Source organism: Cornus florida, unplaced genomic scaffold (genome assembly GCF_030987335.1).
Source record: "Cornus florida cultivar Cherokee Brave unplaced genomic scaffold, ASM3098733v1 CherokeeBrave_3.0.0_Hap2_Chr09, whole genome shotgun sequence".
In the NCBI taxonomy this organism is placed as follows: Eukaryota; Viridiplantae; Streptophyta; class Magnoliopsida; order Cornales; family Cornaceae; genus Cornus; species Cornus florida.
In genome coordinates this window covers 56,995,330-57,017,820 of record NW_026775579.1, presented here as the reverse complement: position 1 = coordinate 57,017,820, position 22,491 = coordinate 56,995,330, and the positions used below count along the sequence as shown (strand labels likewise).

Below are 22,491 nucleotides of genomic sequence, written 5' to 3'. Positions count from 1 at the left end.
AAATCAGATGGGGGCAGGAATCGGGGTCAAGTTACAAACACCAGAAGGCACTACGTTGAGCCAAGCAATCAGGCTTGAGTTCAGAGCAACCAACAATAAAGCAGAGTATGAAGTGTTGTTGGCTGGGTTAAGGTTGGCCAAGCAGCTAAAAGTCAAAAGTTTAGTCGCCTTCAGTGATTCGCAGTTAATAATTTGGCAAGTGACTGGGGAATATAGAACAAAGGATGAGACAATGGAGGCATACCATTCCGCCGTTATGCATGAGGCTAGAAGTTTTGATCAGATCAAGTTCATTCAATTGCCGAGGGAGCGTAATAAAGATGCCAATCGGTTGGCCAGCAGTGCGTCAAGCTCAGGTGGAATATTAGCAAGGGTGATTCTAATTGGGGTGTTATGCCAGCCATCGATCCTTGAGGAACCGTCAAGCTCGGATCCCTGGCAGGTGAATGTCATACCATATGAGCTGAGTTGGATAGATCCAATTATTGCTTATATACGAGATGGTGTTTTGCCTGAACAGAGGGATGAAGCAAGAAGGATCAGATCGAATGCTACAAAATATGCCACAGTGCACAACTAACTATACAGGAGGTCTTATTTAGGACCTTACTTAAAATATGTAACCCCTGCAGAAGCTCAGCAGATACTGCGGACTATCCACGAAGGGGTTTGTGGCAATCATTCAGAGGGAAGGTCTCTAGCACACAAAGCGATGACATAGGGGTACTTTTGGCCGAACATGTCACGAGACGCAGAGGAATTTTTGAGAAGGTACGATAAGTGTCAAAGGTTCGGACCACTGATCCACCAACCACCAGAAGATTTACACGTAATGGCCAATCCATGGCCTTTCGCGCAATGGGGGATGGATGTGGTTGGCCCATTACCGACCGCCAGATCACAAAATAAATACGTTCTACTTACAACAAACTACTTTACCAAATGGGTGGAGGCAGAACCGTATCCCAGTGTGACTCAGACCCATGTGAGACACTTCATTTTGAATAATATAATTTGTCGATTTGGGTTGCCGAGGTCGATAGTCATGGATAATGGGACTAACCTTAATAACAAGCAGGTGAGGGAGTTGCTGGAAGAATATGGAATTAATAAAAAGTTAGCAGCAGTCGGCCATCCACAAGCGAATGGTTAGGCTGAGATCACAAACAGAACGATTTTTGCTTGCATAAAGAAGAAGCTTGAGAAAGAAAAAGGGAAGTGGTTGGATGAACTCCCGAACGTCCTGTGGGCGTATAGAACGACTCCAAGGTGACCGATCGGAGAGAGCCCATTCGTCATGGCATATGGTACTGAGGCAGTAATACCGATAGAGCACCAAGTTCCTACCTTACGAAGCCTAGCGTAGAATCAGGAGCAGAATGATCATATGTTGAAATTCAACCTCAACTTGCTTGAAGAGAAGATGAATGCTGCAATAATAAGGCTTGCATCATATCAGCAGACGCTCATGAACAGTCATAAAAGAAAAGTGAGGCATAGGGGTTTTTGCACCTGGTGATTTGGTTCTGAAAAGAAAAGTTAGTATTATCAAGAAAATGGTGTCACATTGGGAAGGACTGTATAGAGTTGTAGAAGTTATAGGAAAGGGGGCATACGTCTTGGAGACCATGGCTGGGAGGCTAGTAAACAAGCCTTGGAACGCCACCTCTTTAAAAATGTATTATCAATGAAAATTGAGTTTCAGTTTAACTAATGTTTACCTTCAATTGAATACTTGCGAGAGGGCAAAACTTCGAAAGATTTATAAAGAGTATCATTTTCTTCCAATAAGGTGACTGAGTATAAGCAAAGCTAATTGGCAAGTGGCATTCTAGCCGAGAGCCAGGCACTTAAATAATGTAAGTGGCAACTGGCGTTACGAGCCAAACGCCAAACACTTGCTAAAAGATAATGAAAAGCTAAGTGGCAAGTGGCATTCTAGCCGGGCGCCAGGCACTTAAGCAAAGTAAGTGGCAACTAACACTACGAGCCGAATGCCAAACACTTGCTAAAAAATAATGAAAAGCCAAGTGGCAAGTGGCATTCTAGCCGAGCGTCAGGCACTTAAGCAAAGTAAGTGGCAACTGACACTACGAGCCGAACGTTAAACACTTGCTATAAAATAATGAGAAGCCAAGTAGTAAGTGGCATTCTAGCCGAGCGCCAGACACTTAAGCAAAGTAAATGGCAACTGGCACTACGAGCCGAACGCCAAACACTTGCTAAAAAATAATGAAAAGCCAAGTGGCAAGTGGCATTCTAGCCTAGCGCCAGGTACTTGAGCCAAGTAAGTGGCAACTGGCACTATGAGCCGAACACCAAACACTTACTAAAAAATAAAAAGTCAAGTGGTAAGTGGCATTCTAGTCGAGTGCCAGGAGATGGGTACAAAGATTACTACCAAATGATACAAAGATTGAGATCGGATGTAGTAAAAAATTATCCTTTTCATTCACGATAAATTGAAGATAACAAAGAGTATCATAAGGAGATGGGTACAATCAAGTTCCGTTTGTCTCCTCGTTCACCTGTTCACCCTCGATAGCCTCCTCACAGTTGCTAGCATTCACTTCCCCATCATTAGCAACGGTATCTCTGCGAGGGGGGGAGTCAAGCTGGATCACCATTTCATTTTGCTGAGTTCCGCCCTCAGTAGCGGACACAAGAGGAACCACAATAGAGAGAGGAGGTATGTCTAAAGGCTGAGCAGGAAGAGGGATAGGGATAACTCTAGATAAGGCAATCCCCTCACATTCTTCAAAGATGTGTTGGGCAGGAGTGGGGTCTGGATCAGCATAGACTCCTAGAGAATCAATTTCCAGCTCTTTGTCAACATCCGGGCCTGTGCCTAAAATGGTCTGACCTTCAGCAGGAAGGCGATCGTTGAAACCCTCTCGGTATCCCTCAGCATACCTGAGGACCCCAATGTAGGAGAAACGACTGTGCAAAGCCATCATCCCTCTATTGACCCTGCCGATGACACTGAGCAGGGCATTACGCTCATCCAGAGCCCTCTTTTCAAAGGCCATGTGCTCTGCTTGTTTGTTATGAAGCAGGCGCTGAAGATTGTCTCTTTTGGCCTTGAGCGCTTCGCACTCGGTCTGCCAGACGCTCTTCTCAATCTGAAGGGCGTCTTTTTCATCTTAAAGGGAGTCTGCTTCCTTTTTCAGACCGTTCATTTCTTTCTCAACCTTGTTCAGCTGCACTATTAATTCAGCATTCTTAGTGCCAATGATGTTATTCTCCTTGGTGGATGCTTCAAGGCTATTGGCGAACTTGTGCGCCTTAACGTTGGCAGCCTCAACATGTTTTTGCATGGCTATCATACCAAAGAGAGTCTATAAAACAATACGTGAGTCCTAATTAAGCCGAATGTATGTCTAGAGGAATTATAATATAAAGACATTTTTAAATGCAATAAGGAGGAGGGTAGGGAATTACTTCTATAGCTGCAAGAGGAAAACAGCCGAAGACCTCCTTCTGAGATAGAGATTTTGTGACCTCAATGTCTTTAGGTGACCACATGTTTTTGTAGTAGGCCATAGCTGTTGGACCTTCTCTGAACATGGTTTCACTCGGCTTCACTACCGAGCAGTCAGCTAGGACGAATCTGGGGGTCCACGGAGCCTCTCTAGAGGAAGAACTGGTGGCAGGGCGGACTCGGAAGGAGCAGTTGGTTTGACCTGAGGAGGGATAAGCAAACTTAGCCCGGAAGTTTGAATCCTCCTTGCTAGAAGAATTTCATCAAGGTTGTCTTCGCTTTCAGGCTGAGGCCTTTTTCCTCGTTCTTTGTCCTGAACGGATGCACTAGGGGTAGTGGTACTCCGAACTCCAGGGGCAGAGTTCTGGTTGACAGGTGGAGCGGTGACGATTGGACGAACAGTCACCACGTTCGGGGTAGTGCTGGAAGTGATGGCAGATGAAGATGCCGAAGCTGGGGAGGAAGAAGCTGCGGAAGCAGCGATGACCCTGGGAGGATCATTCCTCTTGCTGAAGGATGGAATCCGAAGCTGACTCATTGTGGTGCCAAGGAAAGAGATATCATTTAAATTCTCGGATGTGAGGAATTCCGAACAGGAGGGGATGTCGTTCAGAACGTAGTCCTTCAGATAATTGAACCTATCCCTGTAAACGTTGTAACTAAGTTCGTTATGACCCTGGTGGTGGCAGATGAAGATGCCGAAGCTGGGGAGGAAGAAGCCGGGGAAGCAGCGATGACCTTGGGAGGATCTTTCCTCTTGCTGAAGGATGGAATCCGAAGCTGACTCATTGTGGTGCCCAGGAGAGAGATATCACTTAAATTCTCGGATGTGAGGAGTTCCGAACAAGAGGGGATGTCGTTCAGAACGAAGTCCTTCAGATAATTGAACCTATCCCTGTAAACGTTGTAACTAAGTTCGTTATCCTGCTAGATATCCAAAGAATTGCAAAGAAACGAACAGAAGCGAGGAATGCAAGTTTCACAAGGGCAATCTGTCTTATGGGTTTTGAATTTCTTATAAGAAGACATGGAGCATTTGCCGAAGGCGGTTGGGATAGGATAATCCTTGGCAGCCGAAGCAAACCAAGCCCCCCGAACGCCAATAATGCCTTTTTTCCACCCCTTCTCGGAATTAAGTTTGTCCGTACAGATGGATCTTTTCTCAATAGGGTAAAAATGGTAATGTTCGTCCTCCAACCTAATCTTGCTGACCTTGTAACAGAGGAGAAGATCAACTAAGTTAAGATCTATGCCTCTGTCACGATTCAGAAGCAGCAAAACGGACAGAACCTGATGAGCACTGAAAAGTGCGTATTTAAACCCCTTAAGCTTAGGCATTCTAGTACCTTTATCTATCTTACTTTACCATTTTAGATTGATTTCATATTATTTTCATTTTCAGGCACTTATCCCGAAAATAAGCTAACTCAGCTAAATAAGAGCTTAATTGAAGCAATTCTGAGATTAAACAAAGAAAGGAGCAAAGTGGAGGAAGAAAGAAGCAAAATGAAGCAAAGCAGCAAGTTCGATCGATCTAAGTCCAAGGTTTGATCGATCAAACATTGATCGATCTCAGCACTTCAAGATAGATCCAAGCCTTGACCCAAAAACATAAAGTTCCAAAAGTTCGATCGATCCAATACCATCCTTCAATCTATCGAACACTTTTGTCCTTATTCAAATGATTGATCATATCCACAGCTGTACCACCCACTAACCACTTTTGTTGTTTTCCCATAAATATCTCCCATAACTATCTCGGATTTGTCTTTTTCTAAAAAGCTCAACCAGTTGGATCGATCTAGCCTAAGTTCGATCGATCCACTTATTTTCGATCGATCAAACTTCCTCTAATGCGAAAAAGTTAAAATTCCATCTCATTGAAAGTTGTCCTTTATCCAATCATTAGGGAATATTGTGTGCACGACCCCAGCTTATTTTGGGTGTCATTTTGACCAACCTATATAAGGATAAGGATTGCTTTGTCAAGGAGGAGCCAACATTATTTTCATATCATCTCTTGAAGAGGAAGCTTAGAGGAGGAGGAGGCTAGAGACACCATTGGAGACTCTTCATCAACAAGGAGCAGATTTCAACCATGGAGTTAGCCCTTGAGGGTTGGAGCATCATCACCATGAGTGGCTAGACATCCTCTTGGGGTTAGAGTTAGCCCCAAGCATGCTTTCTATATCTTAATCTTGTGTATTATTGAGGGATTAGCGTTATAATTAATGTTTTGACATTTTGATTTATATAGATCTTGTTTAATCAATGATTTATGTGGTTTAATGCTTTCAATTGATCATTTCATTCTATCCATATGTCTATGTATGTTAGAATAGATATTCATGTGCTTATTTCTAGATTTTGTGTTGTTGATGCATGTCTATGTGTATTGATGCCATAAATTTAAAGGTTGTCAAAACACAATGCTTAAAGGAATGTTCTTGTGATTCTCTAGATGGTTCATGCTCATATCTTGATGGATTGTGTCTCATTCTTAGCTAAATTAGTTTAATTTCAATGGTTTAATTGTAGTTTAGTGATAGTATAATATTAGGTGGGAAGACAATCCATGCTAGTTGTTTGATGCTCCATACTTTTGAATGCAAGTAGCATATGTCTCTAATTTTGTGTTATGCATGGTTGTGAGTTCAATGAAAAGGATCAATGATTTGCTAGATATGTTGTGTTTTTCACATGCTATTTAGACAATATATACTTAATTGCTAGATATATTGTGTTTTTCACATGTTTGTTAGACAATGTATGCTTAATTAGTCATCCTTGCTTGTTGAATCAACCAAATACACACACACCAATATTGCAACACCCTAATTGCCCTCATTAATCACTTGTCAATAATATAGAAATGCATTGCTTGGTGGTGATCTCTAAACCCCAAGACTCTTCTCTCTCTCTTACTTACTCTCCATTGCGTTCAATTACTTAGTCTAATTTAGTTGCTCTTTAATTTAATCAACTAACCAATCAGTTGTTTGATCACTCGACCTACTAACCCTAATAGCGATTCCACAATCAACTCCGACTCCAATCCCTTGGGACGATCCCTACTCACCCTAACTATATTTATAGTGAAAGGTAGTAGTGGCTTTTACAAATGTAAAACTTGGCCCTCGCCTAAATTGCACACTTCTCCAAGCTTGTGGTCACCGTGACCTACAATATAAGGACCAACAAGTTTTTGGCGCCGTTACCGGGGATTAGGCAACGTCGTAGTTGTGGAATCAATTAGGAATTAGTATTCTTTTGATCGTGTCTTTACTTGTTTCATTTTTCTTTTGGTTACTTATTGTGTTTGTTCATATTTGACAAGGAGCATTGAGCAAGAAGGCAAGCAAAGGAACATCCAAGTAAAGAAGCTAAGCAAAGAAAGGAAAAATGCTAAAAACTTAAAAATTGCTAAGCTAAGCTTTAAATTTGGAGTTGAAGTGCTAAAAGGCCTTTATGAGACTTTCTTTACTCAATCCCTTAGTTAAATCGTCGTCCCACGTGGAGGCAAGTTTTTAAATTCTTAGATAGATTGTGAGCCCGCGTGGAGGCAATTTACTTTTCTTTGCATGTTGTTCAAGTATGGGAGTGTGGGTAAAATGTATGTGGAGGAAGTTTGTTGATGGTTGATTTGTTGCAAAGGGGGAGAGCTTGCTTGTTTTGTGGTGATTTGTGTGTCATTTGTAGTCTTATGTAAACCTCGCCATACCATTCATGCTAGGCATTCACATGGAAAATCTAGAGGGTAATCGTGGCTACTTAGACCCACGTTTCATGCAAAACCCACCACTTAATCAATATGGCCCCGGAGTCCAAGCTCCAATTCCTCCAATGGTCCTTCGTGATCATTATAATCTTCATGCATACCATACACCTACTTGCATTGTGTTGTCTAATTTTGAGACTAATCAATATGAAATCAAGCCCGAGACCATTCAAATGTGTCCACTCTTTTATGGCTTAGATGAAGAGGAACCATATAGGCATCTTAATGAATTTCTTGAACTATGTTCCACAGTGAGGTACATAAATGTCCCGGAGGAAGTTCTTAAACTACTCATCTTCCCTTTCACACTTAAAAACAAAGCAAAACATTGGTTCAATACTTTAAGGGTAAATTCAATCACATCTTGGGCGCAAATGCAAAATGAGTTTTTAAAAAAAATTTACCCCGTAAATTTGACCAATGTAATGTGTGCTTCAATTAGAGAATTTTCTCAAAGGGAAGAAGAGTTATTGCATGAGGCTCAGGAGAGATTGAATAACTTACTAAAAAAGTGTCCACATCATGGCATTCTAAAATGGCAAGTGGTCCAATACTTCTATGAAAGCCTATCCGATATGCAAAAGGACATTGTTGATACCTTATGTGGAGGCTCATATTTTGGGAAACATAAAGACGACATTTGGCACCTCTTTGAGAAAATGAGTGAGAATTCTTTGCACAAACATTACATTTCTCGGTTCGATCGTCATTCTAAGGAAGAAAGTGAAAAAGTTTGCTAAATTGAAAGTTCAAGGGAAATTGTAGCCGAAGTTAAAACTCTTTCTCAAAAACTTGATCAATTCTTGTTAAGTCAAAGACCGGCTACCAATTCATTCCCTCTTCATCATTTTTCTCAATCTTGTGAGCCTTGCATGACATGTTCAAGTGTTCTACATACTACTTCCAATTGTCCCAATGGACATGTGTTTAATGAACATTTTGAATAAGTCAATGCTACATTTGCTCGACCTTATTCAAGTGCATATGTCCCAAAGTGGAATGAGAGTCCCAGTCCTTACCCAATCAAAAATTTTCAAAGTAAATACATTCCACCTTAAAAGAGGAATGGAGGGTCCCAAGGAATTGTTTCTTCTTCTCATCACCAAAGAATGAACCACGTTTCACATCCTTAAATGTATGACTCCCAAGTTGACACTCATTATCCTCATGCATTCTCTAGCAATTCAACATTTGAAGATAAGGTTTTGGTAGCTTTGGATAGCTTAGAAATGAATACCAACTTGTTGCATTCCCATTCTCAATCAATTTCAAAGCTTGAATCCTAAATCGGGACTATAGCTAATGCATTGAATGCAAGAGAGGTTGGAAAATTACCTAGTCAACCCGAGAGAAATCCAAAGGCCCAATTTTGTGTGGAAGCAAACCCTACATCGGGTGTTCTTCCCAAGCTTAAGCGCAAGCCATCACTACTTTGAGAAGTGCCAAGCAAGTGGATAATAGGGTTGAACTACCGAAAGAAGATAGTGAATCAGTGCAACCTAAATTTGTCACCCATTCGATTCCCAATCTCACTCTTATTTCCTTGAATGAAACTATTCCTAACCAGAATTCTCAATCTTCTCCATCATCCTCTCAAATTACAAAGTCTTGTGAGCCAAAAGCTCCATTCCCTTATGCTTTAAAAGAAACTTCACCTTTAGGGAAGCAAGAAGGGAAAACACATGACATGATTGAAGTTTTTAAGCAAGTCAACATCAATCTTCCTCTTTTGGATGCCATTAAACAAATCCCACCTTATGCAAAATTCTTGAAAGATCTTTGCACACAAAAGAGGAAGAGCAAGGGTCCAAGCCCTAAAAAAGTGTTCTTCACGGAGCAAGTGAGCTCCATTCTTCAACAAAACACTCCACTTAAGTTCACAGATCCTGGTGCTCCGACTACTTCTTGTGTAATTGGAACACATGAAATTCGTAGAGCTTTTCTTGACTTAGGTGCAAGTGTTAACTTGATTCCTTACTTCGTATATGTCTAATTAGGGTTGAATGATTTGAAGCCAACCTCGGTGGTACTTCAAATGGCCGATGGATCCGTCAAAACACCTTGGGGCATGGTAGTGGACATCCTTGTAAAAGTAGATAAATTCTACTTTCCGGTAGATTTTGTAGTTCTTGATACTGAACCGGTTGCCAATCCTTCCACCCACATCCCAATCATCTTGGGAAGACCATTCCTTGCCACCGCAAATGCAACAATTAATTGTAGATCCGGGATTATGGATCTTTCTTTTGGCAATATGATGGTCAAACTCAATGTTTTCCATGCAAGTCGACATCCCACAGATGAAGAAGAGTGTTATCTTGTTGATGTGTTAGATGAGGTTGTTACGGAGTTAATTCCAACAATGATTATGAAGCAACCAATTAAGGATAGTCTTTCATCTATTTTATCCGATAATCCTCTTGCTTCTTGTCTTCTTGAAATGTATGGAAATTGTGGATTTGATAATGAAAAATCAATGAATGAAGTAAGCAATCTCATGGAATCGGTTACAAGCTTAGATTGTCCATCTTGGAGAATTTCAATAGAACCCCTTCCTCCACTCTCTAGCACTCCACCGGTCTCATCTTTAATCTCTCCACCAACTCTTGAGCTTAAAACTCTACCTTCCACTCTCAAGTATGCATTCTTAGGTCCAAAAGAGACTCTTCCGGTTATCATTTCTTCAAGTCTTGAAAAAGATCAAGAAGAGGTACTCTTAAGTGTGCTTAAAGAAAATAAAGAAGCCATAGGATGGAGTGTGGTGGATCTTAAGGGAATTGACCCTTCTATTTGTATGCATCGCATACTTATGGAAGATGAGACAAAACCCTTTAGGGACGCCCAAAGGAGACTTAATCCAAACATGAATGAGGTAGTCAAGAAGGAAGTAATCAAACTCTTAGACGCTGGAATCATTTATCCAATCTCCGATAGCAAGTGGGTGAGTCCAACTCAAGTAGTTCCCAAAAAATTGGGGATTACGGTGGTTGAGAATGCAAAAGGTGAGGAAATCTCTAAGTGTACCGCCAATTCATGGCGTGTATGTATTGATTACCGTAAATTGAATGCCGCCACTAGAAAGGATCACTTTCCTTTGCCATTCATTGATCAAATTCTAGAAAGATTGGCCGGGCAACAATATTATTGCTTTCTTGATGGCTATTTGGGGTATAATCAAGCAGCCCTTGACCTATTAGACCAAGAGAAAACCACATTTACATGTCCATTCGGCACATTTTCTTATAGACGGATGTCTTTTGGTTTGTGCAATGCACCTGCCACATTTCAAAGGTGTATGATGTCAATTTTCTCGGACATGGTGGAAGAGTATCTAGAGGTCTTCATGGATGATTTTTCTGTTTTGGGGTCCTCATTTGATGCATGCCTTAAAAATCTAGATTTGGTGCTTAAAAGATGTCGAGAGACAAACCTTGTTCTTAGTTGGGAAAAGAGTCATTTCATGGTTCAATAAGGCATTGTTTTAGGTCATGTCATCTCTGAGAGGGGGATTGAGGTAGATAAGGCAAAAGTTGAGCTCATTTCTGAATTACCTCTACCTTCAACGGTGAGAGAAGTTCGCTCCTTTCTAGGTTATGTCGGCTTCTATCGCCGTTTCATCAAGGACTTTAGCAAAATTGCTCGACCGTTGTGCAATTTTCTTGCTAAGGAAACCCCTTTTGTCTTTGATCGAGCATGCCTAGATGCCTTTTATAAATTGCGTGCTTTATTATCATCTGCTCCTATCATGCAACCTCCCAATTGGTCATTGCCATTCGAAAGTATGTGTGATGTTTTTGATTATACCATGGGGGCAGTTTTGGGGCAAAGAGTGGGTAAGCTTCCTTGTGCCATATACTATGCAAGTAAAACTTTCTCTGGAGCTCAATTGAATTACTCCACTACCGAGAAAGAGTTACTTGCCGTGGTATATGCCCTTGATAAATTTCAATCCTACCTCTTAGGGTCAAAAGTTATTGTTTATTTTGATCATGCTGCTTTGAGGCATCTTTTGGTAAAAAGAGAAACAAAACCTAGGTTGATTAGATGGGTTTTGCTTCTTCAGGAATTTGACTTCGAAATCAAGGACAAGAAAGGCACCGAGAATGTGGTTGCCGATCATCTTTCTAGGTTATCGATAGAGCCTTTCCCTAGTCTACCAATTTGTGACTCATTTCCGGATGAACAACTCTTTCAAATTTTCAATGGGAAAATGCCTTGGTTTGCCGACATTATGAATTATTTGGCAGTGGGTAAGCTACCAACTTCTTGGTCAAAGAATGAGAAAAATGGTTTCTTTGCCAACATCCAGAATTACTATTGGGAAGACCCAGTCTTATACCGATATTGTTCGGATCAAATTGTGAGGAGATGCATTCCGGAGAGTGAAATTCTGAGTGTCCTAGAGAGTGAAATTCTGAGTGTCCTAGTGTTTTGTCATACTCTTGCATGTAGTGCAAAGAAGACCGCCTTGAAGGTTCTTCAAAGCGGGCTCTTTTGGCCCACTATTCATAGAGATGCCTACAATTTTTGTAAATCGTGTGAGAGATGTCAAAAAATGGGGACAATGTCTAGAAGGGATATGATGCCATTGACCAATATACTTCTTGTTGAAATCTTTGATATATGGGGCATTGATTTTATAGGTCCATTTCCTACGTCCTATGGTTTTCAATACATTCTTCTTGCCGTTGATTATATTTCCAAATGGGTAGAAGCATGTGCTACCAAAACAAATGACCACTCCGTGGTCATTCAATTCATCAAATCTAATATCTTTGCTCGTTTTGGTATGCCAAGGGCTATAATAAGTGATAGGGGAAAATATTTTTGCAATCAATTCTTGAGGCACTTATTTCTTAAGTACTCCGTCACTCATAAGGTAGCCACTCCCTACCACCCTCAAACAAGTGGGCAAGTTGAAGTGTCTAACCGGGAAATTAAGCATATTCTTGAGAAAACGGTTAACACTACCTAAAAAGATTGGTCAAGGAAGTTAAATGATACTTTGTGGGCTTATCGGACGGCATATAAGACCCCCATTGGCATGTCTCCTTATGGGCTTATATATGGAAAGCCTTGTCACCTCTCGGTTGAGTTAGAACACAAAGCCTTTTGGGCGTTAAAAAACTCAATTTTGACCTTGATAAAGCCGGAGAGAATAGGCTTCTTCAATTGAGTGAGTTAGAAGAATTGAGACACAATGCCTATGATAATGCCAAATTCTACAAAGAGAGAACCAAAACCTTTCATGACAAGCATGTTATGAAAAAGACTTTGGAACCCGGTCAAAAAGCTTGGCTTTTCAACTCTAGACTTAAACTCTTTCCGGGGAATTTGAGAATTAAATGGGAAGGTCCTTATGAAATCATTTCTGTTGCACCTCATGGGGCGGTTGAAATCAAAAATTTGAAAAAGGGAAACATTTTTAAGGTTAATAGGCAGAGGTTGAAACCGTACATCGAGGGTCAAGTCTTTCAAAGACATTTTGAAGCTGCACATTTAGTTGACCCGGTGTATGAGCACATAGAACATTGCATTGACAAGGAACCAAAGACTCCTTTTGAGCTTAATCCAACGAGTTCTTCAAAGAACCGTTTATTGGGAAAAGTTCAAAGTACTCATCACCCCAACAAGGAGGGGATGCATCACAAGATCTTTGATCCAGGCTAAAAGAGCCCAACGTCTTGCTAGAGACGTTAAACACTAGCAAAGACATTCGTAGGGTGCCAAAACCCTATTCCTCCCCCATTTCTATCTTTCATTCTATTCCTTGTGAAGTCTAGATACCTGTTTTTGGTTCTCACATGCATTGTAAGGAACTTTGGTAAGGATTGCATAAGCTTTTATGTCATAATTGAGCATTTGGCAAAGTTCGATCGATCTCACATTGGAGTTCGATCGATCGAACTGTGGATTGCACTCAACACTTAGAAAAATTTTCGACCTGCATCCACCTGCATCCAAAATCAGCTCTCGGCCCCATCGTTCGAACTCATTCTTAGATCGATCAGATATCTTCGATCGATCCAACTTCTAGGTTTGATCGATCTCAGGACTCAACACTTAGAAAAATTTTAAGCCTGCATCCAAAATCAGCTCTCGGTCTCATCATTCGAACTCATTTCATGATCGATCTAAAAAATCTTCGATCGATCTAACTTTAAGGTTAGATCAATCTCAAGTTCCAGCACTTAGCCATTTTCTGAACCAAAAACCTGCATACTCTTGCCTCTGTTGGATCGATCGAATTATTGTTTCGATCGATCTCAGTTTTGCATTTCATTATTCTGACTTTATTTTGACTTTATTTTGAGAGAGAGAGAGTTTGATCACTCCAACACTACCTTTCGATCGATCGAACTAATGAGCAATAGTCTTTAAACAGAATTAATGATACTATTTCATTCTTTCTCTTCTTGGATCTTCCTCCTTTTCACAGTCCATCCCTCCTCTCTTCGATTCAAGGTAAGATCCAAGACCCTAGAGCTGTCTTCACACCTTGCTTTGTTAAGAATATGCTTTCAGTGTCTGATTTGTTCAAATTTTTATTAAGATTAGTGGCCATGGATGAAGCTTTAAGTCTTTCATGTACATATGTCTATATCCATCTTTATGCCATGTCCATTGTCATGAGTTTTTATGATTTTTGGGAGTGTGGACCATCCCAGGTGGCTGGAATTAATGTTTGTTATGTACTTGGGCCCTCGAACATGTTCACGTGGGTCCCTTGCTTCCACAGATCTCCTTATTTTTCACAAAACATAGTTCGATCGATCGAACTTGTGTTTTCGATCGATCGAATCTATGAGATTGATCTCACTTCTTTTCTGATCGATCGAATTTCACATACACACTGCATTCATCTGGTATTCACTTCATGCTATCATATCTATGCCCAATGCCTGTGATATTCCACATTGGAAGCAATTCGTACTTATATTGCTTAGCATGCTTCATATCCCATCACTTGCATAGATTCATGTCATCTCTATTTTGTTTATCTTATTTGACATACATGTTTCTATTGTGCTTTCAATTATTTATTCTAGCACTCACTCCCATTACAAGATTTCCTTTTGCAGATCATGACTAAGAATGACAGCTCTTCCACTTCAGCCACACCAGAGGCTCATGATCAGACATGTCGCTTAGAAGAGCACCTTCAGAGTTTGGAGGATATGCCGGTTGCCCTTAGAGCCGACCTTGCTACCCTTCGTTTAAATATGATGGCTGCCATTAGAGCTGACGTTGCTCACTTCCGTATAGAGATCTTGACTGCCATTGATGACTTAGCCAGGGAGATCTACGGAGTTCGCTCTACTCGTCCTGCCCCCTCTGCCTGAGACTTCCAGTCTCTTTATCTTTTTATGCTCTCTATATATGTTGTGTGTCTGCTACACTTGTGATACTATTATTTTTGCAGCCGAGTCTGTCGGCTTTGACATTGGATGTATTGCACTTTATTTTTGTTTTTATCTCACTTTATTTTTGTTTTTATCTATGATGGATGTCGTATGCTTTTATTGATACATCTGTCCTTTTAACTCCATCAGGTGCATTACAGTGACTTCAGTAAGAGAGTGCTACCCAATTTCAGGACCACCCTTTTGCATCTCTCATTTTTCTATTTCTTTATTCCATCTACACTTGCATATCCACTGTGCGCTGATTATCCCATTTTGTTATCTAATGCGTTTATCCAAGTGCCAATTTTTAGGACCACAGTTCATCCCAAGTTTGGGGGGGGGGGGCAATGCCACCCACTTCGGACACTTCAGTCCCGATCATTCTTGCTTAGTTGCACTGGTATACTCTTTCCTTTGTTCTCTTGCACATTGAGGACATTGTGCCATTTAAGTTTGGGGGGAATGGTGCTCTATAGTGATGGTTTTAAATTCAAATTTTTAGCATGACTCGTGTATTTGAGGGATATTTCTATAATTGGTCCATACCTAGTTATGATTTTGATCTTTTGAGGACTATATTGCTTAAAATTTAAAAATTGCTTGACTTGAGAGTCCAATACTCCTTGTATGCCTTATGAATGCCATTTAGGAGTAAATTTTTCGAAGGATTGATATCTTGCTTGCACTTGTGGTCCACATCATCCTGATTTTGTGATTGTTTTGAGATTCATTCTAGGATTCTACACTAGCACAGGCGCACACTAGCATTCATTTGTGGGGTATATGCTTCATTGATTATTGAATTGGTTATATCCCAATTGGGCTAGTAGTGCATTGAAACCTTTCATTCTTGATAAAGGTGGATAACAACCTCTTTTCACTAAGTAGCCGGGATTCTAGCCTCATCAAGCACTGAACTTCTCGCGCCGAAAGGTGGAGGGCCCAAACTCTAGGTTAATAATTGAACTTATTCAAAAAAAAAAAAAAAAAAAAAAAAAAGGGGCAAAAGCAAAAACAATAAAAAGTGAGGACTTTTCCCAAAAGGTGAGAAGTGGGAAATGATTAGATGGAGGTTGTCTTGATTTGTAGCCTAGTTGATTTGAGCTTGTAAGTCCGTAGGGGTGTTTGAACACCTAGTGCCCTAAAGCCGTCTGGTTTGGGAGTCACTGACCTAACACTCGATCTCATGAATCGCGAGAAAGCTTAATAAATTAATACATTGCACTATGCTTCCATCTTTGATCCTCTAAAAAAAAAAAATGAGTGAAAAGAATAAGCGCGCCTAGAACAATAAGCTTTAATAAAAGGTCCACTTTTTGTCTTGATGATCAGTACTAGATTTGTATGCTAGTTTGAGGGTAAGGATGTGATTAATTCTTTAGTTGGCTTAGATAGCAACACATTTGATATCGGTCCACTCAAAAGAATTCTAGAGTTGTTTTGATTTGCATGATCATTTTCTTGATGTGTGGGGGACCATACTTGCTTGCTTTGATGTTGAGATTTTGGGAGATTGCTTGGAAATGGTTGAAAAATCGCATACTTGAGGTAGTTTTCTCCCAATGCTTGTTTGCAATATTGGTACCTCTTTTGAAAGAATGAGCTTAATGTTTGTGGGTATCATTTCTGGAAACCCTCACGAGACTTCACTCGTCCACTAGGGATAACCTAGGGGTTTAAAAGGCTTGTTGCACATGTTAAATGCAATCGTGTTCCCTACGAAAGTGGCGTTATCCATTTATTGTTTTCTAGATTCATACTTATATAGTTGTTTATTTCATTCCTTTTCTTTCTAATTCATTGCTAGGGACTAGCAATATTTAAGTTTGGGGGTATGATGAGCATTGAAAAGTGCGTATTTAAACCCCTTAAGCTTAGGCATTCTAGTACCTTTATCTATCTTACTTTGCCGTTTTAAATTGATTTCGTATTATTTTCATTTTCAGACACTTATCCTGAAAATAAGCTAACTCAGCCAAATAAGAGCTTAATTAATCAATTATGAGATTAAACAAAGAAATGAGCAAAGTGGAGGAAGAAAGAAGCAAAATGAAGCAAAGCAGCAAGTTCGATCGATCCAAGTCCAAGGTTTGATCGATCGAACATTGATCGATCTCAGCACTTCAAGATAGATCCAAGCCTTGACCCAAAAGCATAAAGTTCCAAAAGTTCGATCGATCCAACACCATCCTTCGATCGATCGAACACTTTTGTCCTTATTCAAATGATTGATCCTATCCACAACTGTACCACCCACTAACCATTTTTGTCCTTTTCCCATAAATATCTCCCATAAATATCTCGGATTTGTCTTTTTCAAAAAAGCTCAGCCAGTTGGATCAATCCAGCCTAAGTTCGATCGATCTCACTTACTTTCGATCGATTGAACTTCCTCCAGTATGAAAAAGTTAAAATTCCATCTCATTGAAAGTTGTCCTTTATCCAATCATTAGGGAATATTGTGTGCACGACCCCAGCTCATTTTGGGTGTCATTTTGACCAACCTATATAAGGATAAGGATTGTTTTTTCAAGGAGGAGCCAACATTATTTTAATATCATCTCTTGGAGAGGAAGCTTAGAGGAGGAGGAGGCTAGAGACACCATTGGAGACTCTTCATCAACAAGGAGCAGATTTCAACCATGGAGTTAGCCCTTGAGGGTTAGAGAATCATCACCATGAGTGGCTAGACATCCTCTTGGGGCTAGAGTTAGCCCCAAGCATGCTTTCTATATCTTAATCTTGTGTATTATTAAGGGATTAGCGTTGTAATTAATGTTTTGACACTTTGATATATATAGATCTTGTTTAATCAATGATTTATGTGGTTTAATGCTTTCAATTGATCATTTCATTCTATCCATATGTCTATGTATGTTAGAATAGATATTCATGTGCTTATTTCTAAATTTTGTGTTGTTGATGCATGTCAATGTGTATTGATGCCATAAATTTAAAGGTTGTCAAAACATAGTGCTTAAAGGAATGTTCTTGTGATTCTCTAGATGGTTCATGCTCATATCTTGATGGATTGTGTCTCCTTCTTAGCTAAATTAGTTTAATTTCAATGGTTTAATTGTAGTTTAGTGATAGTATAATATTAGATGGGAAGACAATCCATGCTAGTTGTTTGATGCTCCATACTTTTGAATGCAAGTAGCATATGTCTCTAATTTTATGTTATGCATGGTTGTGAGTTCAATGAAAAGGATCAATGATTTGCTAGATATGTTGTGCTTTTCACATGCTATTTAGACAATATATACTTAATTGCTAGATATATTGTGCTTTTCACATGTTGGTTAGACAATGTATGCTTAATTAGTCATCCTTGCTTGTTGAATCAACCAAATACACACACACACCAATATTGCAACACCCTAATTGCCCTCATTAATCACTTGTCAATAATATAGAAATGCATTGCTTGGTGGTAATCTCTAAACCCCAAGACTCTTCTCTCTCTCTTACTTACTCTCCATTGCATTCAATTACTTAGTCTAATTTAGTTGCTCTCTAATCTAATCAACCAACCAATCAATTGTTTGATCATTCGACCTACTAACCCTAATAGCGATTCCACAATCAACTCCGACTCCAATCCCTTGGGACGATCCCTACTCGCCTTAACTATATTTATAGTGAAAGGTAGTAGTGGCTTTTACAAATGTAAAACTTGGCCCTCGCCTAAATTGCACACTTCTCCAAGCTTGTGGTTACCGCGACCTACATAAGGACCAACAGAACCCTAAAAAAATTGGGGTTAACTTGGAGAGGAGAAAGTTTTAACCTATTGAATACATAGCAGAAAAAAAGGGTGAAGAGGGAATCTAATAATGTTAAGATGATGAAGGGAAAACAAGGTTTCACCGGGAAGAAGGCCGGCACCAGTTATGATATTTATGTCATTGGGGCATTCTCTAAGGTGAATGTCGGAAGGGAGATGAAGTTTCATGCGTAGAATATCCAAATCTACAGGTATGATATCAACGACTATGATCCTTGGGGGAAAATATACAAATATTTTAAGAAGAAGAAAAAACAGAACTAACCTTGAAAAGATTTAGAGCAGCAAAGGATGTTGCAAAAGAATTGAGAGAGAAGAACCTTTCACTGGATTCGCCAGAGGAGATTTGGTTTGACCAGAGAAGATCCGAGCTGCCCTGAGAGAATGAACTGAAATTGATTGACAATAAGATGTGAGAGGTACGACAAGGGAAGATGTGGGTGTGAAGGAACAATATATAAAGGGGAAGTGGTCTCGTTAACCGAGATGTCAGGAAGTTAAGAAGATTCAAATTTCATAGACATTTATTCCAAGGCCGACCGCTCGATGCCCCACGTGATCGTCTTGAGATGTCAAGTCATCATTTGGTCAATTGATAATCACACCCTAATTAATGAGGGAGTGATTATGGGGGTAGTTGAGGATACCAAAGGCGGCATGGGCCGGATCCAACCCACATGATGAAGAATGGGCCTGGTAAATGACCGGGGCCCGAATCAAGCTGTCATCAGGCAAACCCAATGCTGAAGAGTGAAGCTGGAGGCCCTTAACGGCGATTGGATACATGGTTGCAAAAGCCTCGAGGATGAGCCCAATGGAGGAAGTTAGATAGGAATTTTCTAGAACACTGTAAACAATCTATAAATAAGCGAAAAATAAAGAAGAGAAATGATCGAAATGTTTGAAGTGTAATGAAACTCTGTCAATTTAGAGAGAGAAAATTATTGCATCTTCAGGAGCTCACCTGAAATGCACTGTTTTCTGTACTCATCACCGGACTGATACAAAGGGAAGCTTGCCGGACTGTATACTAAAATTCTTCACTCTGTTTGGGTTTTCAATGGTGTTCACCAGAGATGGAACTGAAAGTCTGAAACATGCTGGAAAGGAGCTGTTCACGGTGATCGCTTGAACTGATTGCAAAGTCATGGTCACCGAATCTCTGTAATCTCTCTAAAGGTGATCTCTGAAATTTTATAGGTTCTCACCGGACTGAAATGCACCCAACTAAAAACACAATGGACTGTTTGGTCTATATGAGGCTTGCTGGAACTGCTGGGTTTAACTAGAGCTGGCCGGAACTGTATCTGAACCTTCTTCACTGGAATGATGGCTCTCTGAATGTCGCCGGGTTACCAACGATTAAAAAAATTAAATAAATTAAAATAAAAAAGAATAAAAAAATTCAATATTAAAAAAATTATTAAAAAATAGTTAAATAATAATAATTAATGGATCCACGGGTCATAACGGGTTGACTTTATATATTTTTAACCCGTTCATTTTTAACCTGTTATGAACAAGTTGCAGATGGGTCTTGACCCATATTTGACCCGTCCATTTTTAATCCAGTTCAAATCTGGCCCAACCCACTCATTTGCCACCCCTAGTCGCCATATTGAATCACACCGGAACTGAAATAGACCAGTCTGAACAGATGTAACACTCGTGGAACTGAATAGATTTTATTTTTATTTATTTATTTATTTTTAACTGGGTTTGGGTGAATGGTGGTGTATGGGTGTTTTTTTTTTTTTTTTTTTAAATGGGTTCGTAGTTTAGGGTTAATTTGCAACATAGAGAGTTTTGTTACTTTTGTATAGTTTGGGGGATTTTTTATTTTATTTTTATTTTTTTGAACCAATTTCTTTTATTTTTAATTTAATTATTTTTCCTTACAATATTTACTCAATTCGTTCTTTAATTTAGCTATTCCATCTTCATGTTTACTATTACATACCTATTTTAAAAATCTAAGTTTCATAACTTAATTAATTTAATTCCACTTCAAACTCGAATTCTCAATTATCAAGTGGGAAGCTAGGAAATTTACCACTTAAGCGTTTTGTAATTAAATACACTTGCGTTAAGTCTTTCCTAACTCAATTATTAATTTTTTTTTTTTTTCTTGGAGTCGTGATATAAAAATTAATGGATGTTTTGTATAAAGGTAATTAAAGTGTCCAATAAAAACATTTAGTCCGAAAAAGAATAAACTTTCTTTCATTTTAAGTGTTTATTTTTATATTTGTCTCACTCAGTGACACATTTATATCAATTTAGGTTTAGTTGCTATGAATGTCAAAATTAATTTAATGAATGGGATGGGTAGCATGAACAGTTTGACTATTCAAACATTTAAGGGTAATTATAGATAACATCCTTTTTGTTTTTAAAATTACACGTATCTTTTTTACTTTGGAAAATATCTTATACAGACCTCCCTTATTTATAATGAATCGGTAAAGACACTAAAATCTGTCAAAATTACTAAAATACCCTCATATTATTATCTTAAATTACTAAAATACCCATAATTTTTTTATAAAACTGATGTCATATATATATATATTTTCAATTCATATACTTTCCCAAAACTCGCCGGAGAACGAGCAGGTCGAAACTAAATCCATTAACGGCGGTCACGGATTTGCTCGCGAAATCAAAGAACAGGCTGTTAGCTAGTATTGTTGAATCGAAGGCAAAAGTAGCTGGACGGACTACTGACTATAATTTCGATCTCGGAGCGGGATCCTGTCAACACAACTTCGGGCTGGTGGAATTTGCGGGCTACTTCGTTTCATAGCGGCCTGCCCTGAAATGCAGAAAGGAAGGTTCTTGTTCCTCTGCCCAAAGTCTCAGTCGAGAGCGAAGTAGAGACTGCTGTGGCAGTCCGTGTTCTTTCGTTCGTGTCTTGTTACGATCTCTCTAGGTAAAATACAGGATTATATACAGAACAGTGTGTATAATATATATATATATATATATATATATATATTTTGAAAGAAGAAAGAAGGAAGCCACGTGAAGAAGCTAAAAAGGAGGAGAGAGAAAGAAAAAAAGAAGAGAAGAAAAGAAAAAGAAAAGTCAACAAAAGTGGTTGAAATAAAAGTTAGGAAGAAAAGGTGAAGAAGTGGTTGATATGTGAAGTGGTCAGTGAAGTGAAAATGGCGTGAGGAAATGAAGAAACAGTTTGGGAAAAGCCATCATCATAGCCTACAAGTGGGTTGCTTCCTTTGGCTATAAATTACACACTTCGGAGGTAGAGTGAGAGTGTAGAGATAGAGTTAGATAGAGTGAGAAAGTTATAGACAGTTGTAGTTTTTGAGACATTATTTCCTTGTGTAATTTTCTTTAAAGCTTTATTTAATTTAATACAAGTTATTTTCACAAGTTTCATTCTCATTTAATTTCAAGCAAGTTAGTTCCATTTATATGTTTTGTTTTCTAGTTGTAATTTTATTTCCATAGTTCGTAACAAATCTCAAAATCAATGTTTTTAAATCTCTTGTTTGAAAACAAAAACTCACTTGAATGCGTGGTTCGACCCTACTTGCCATTAGACATTTTTAGTTAAATGGTTGTAGGTATTTTTATCTTAATATGGAGTGTATTTGACAACGACAAATCCACAAATACACGCTTATCAAATGGCGCCGTTTTCCGTGGCCCACAAATCATTAAATCCTTACATTTGTCAAACTCGAGCCAAATTTAATTTAATTTTAAATCAAGTAGACGTTGGACATAGGGTTTTTCACATAGCTCATAGGATCCTCTTGGATATAATTAATTATTGGTCACTTCAGTGAGTACCTTCCAACTTGACAATGTCTAAGGAAAGTTTTGTCTAAGGGTGTAGGCATACCGTCATTAAACAGGCCTCCTCCTCCCCACACTTCCTGGAAACTTCCCTTGTTGTCTTGTTGGTAGGCCTTAATTGGTAAGCCTTTAATTATTCTAGAAAAGAGTAGGAGCTTTTTCATATGAGCTTTAATTACTTTAGAAAAAAATCATCCTTCTTGAATTTAAGCTCAAG

General features: G+C 39.2%; 1 protein-coding gene across 1 annotated transcript; it reads right to left on the bottom strand.

Moving 5' to 3' along the window:
- Positions 1 to 3,599: 3,599 nt before the first annotated feature.
- Positions 3,600 to 19,601, bottom strand: LOC132272652 (uncharacterized serine-rich protein C215.13-like). Its single transcript, XM_059773753.1, has 5 exons — positions 19,447 to 19,601; positions 19,158 to 19,299; positions 18,718 to 18,828; positions 4,157 to 4,405; positions 3,600 to 4,103 (listed from the first exon to the last, which is right to left on the bottom strand). Exons 1-5 carry the CDS (start codon positions 19,599 to 19,601, stop codon positions 3,600 to 3,602), a joined length of 1,161 nt encoding a protein of 386 aa, XP_059629736.1.
- Between the last annotated feature and the right edge of the window lie 2,890 nt (positions 19,602 to 22,491).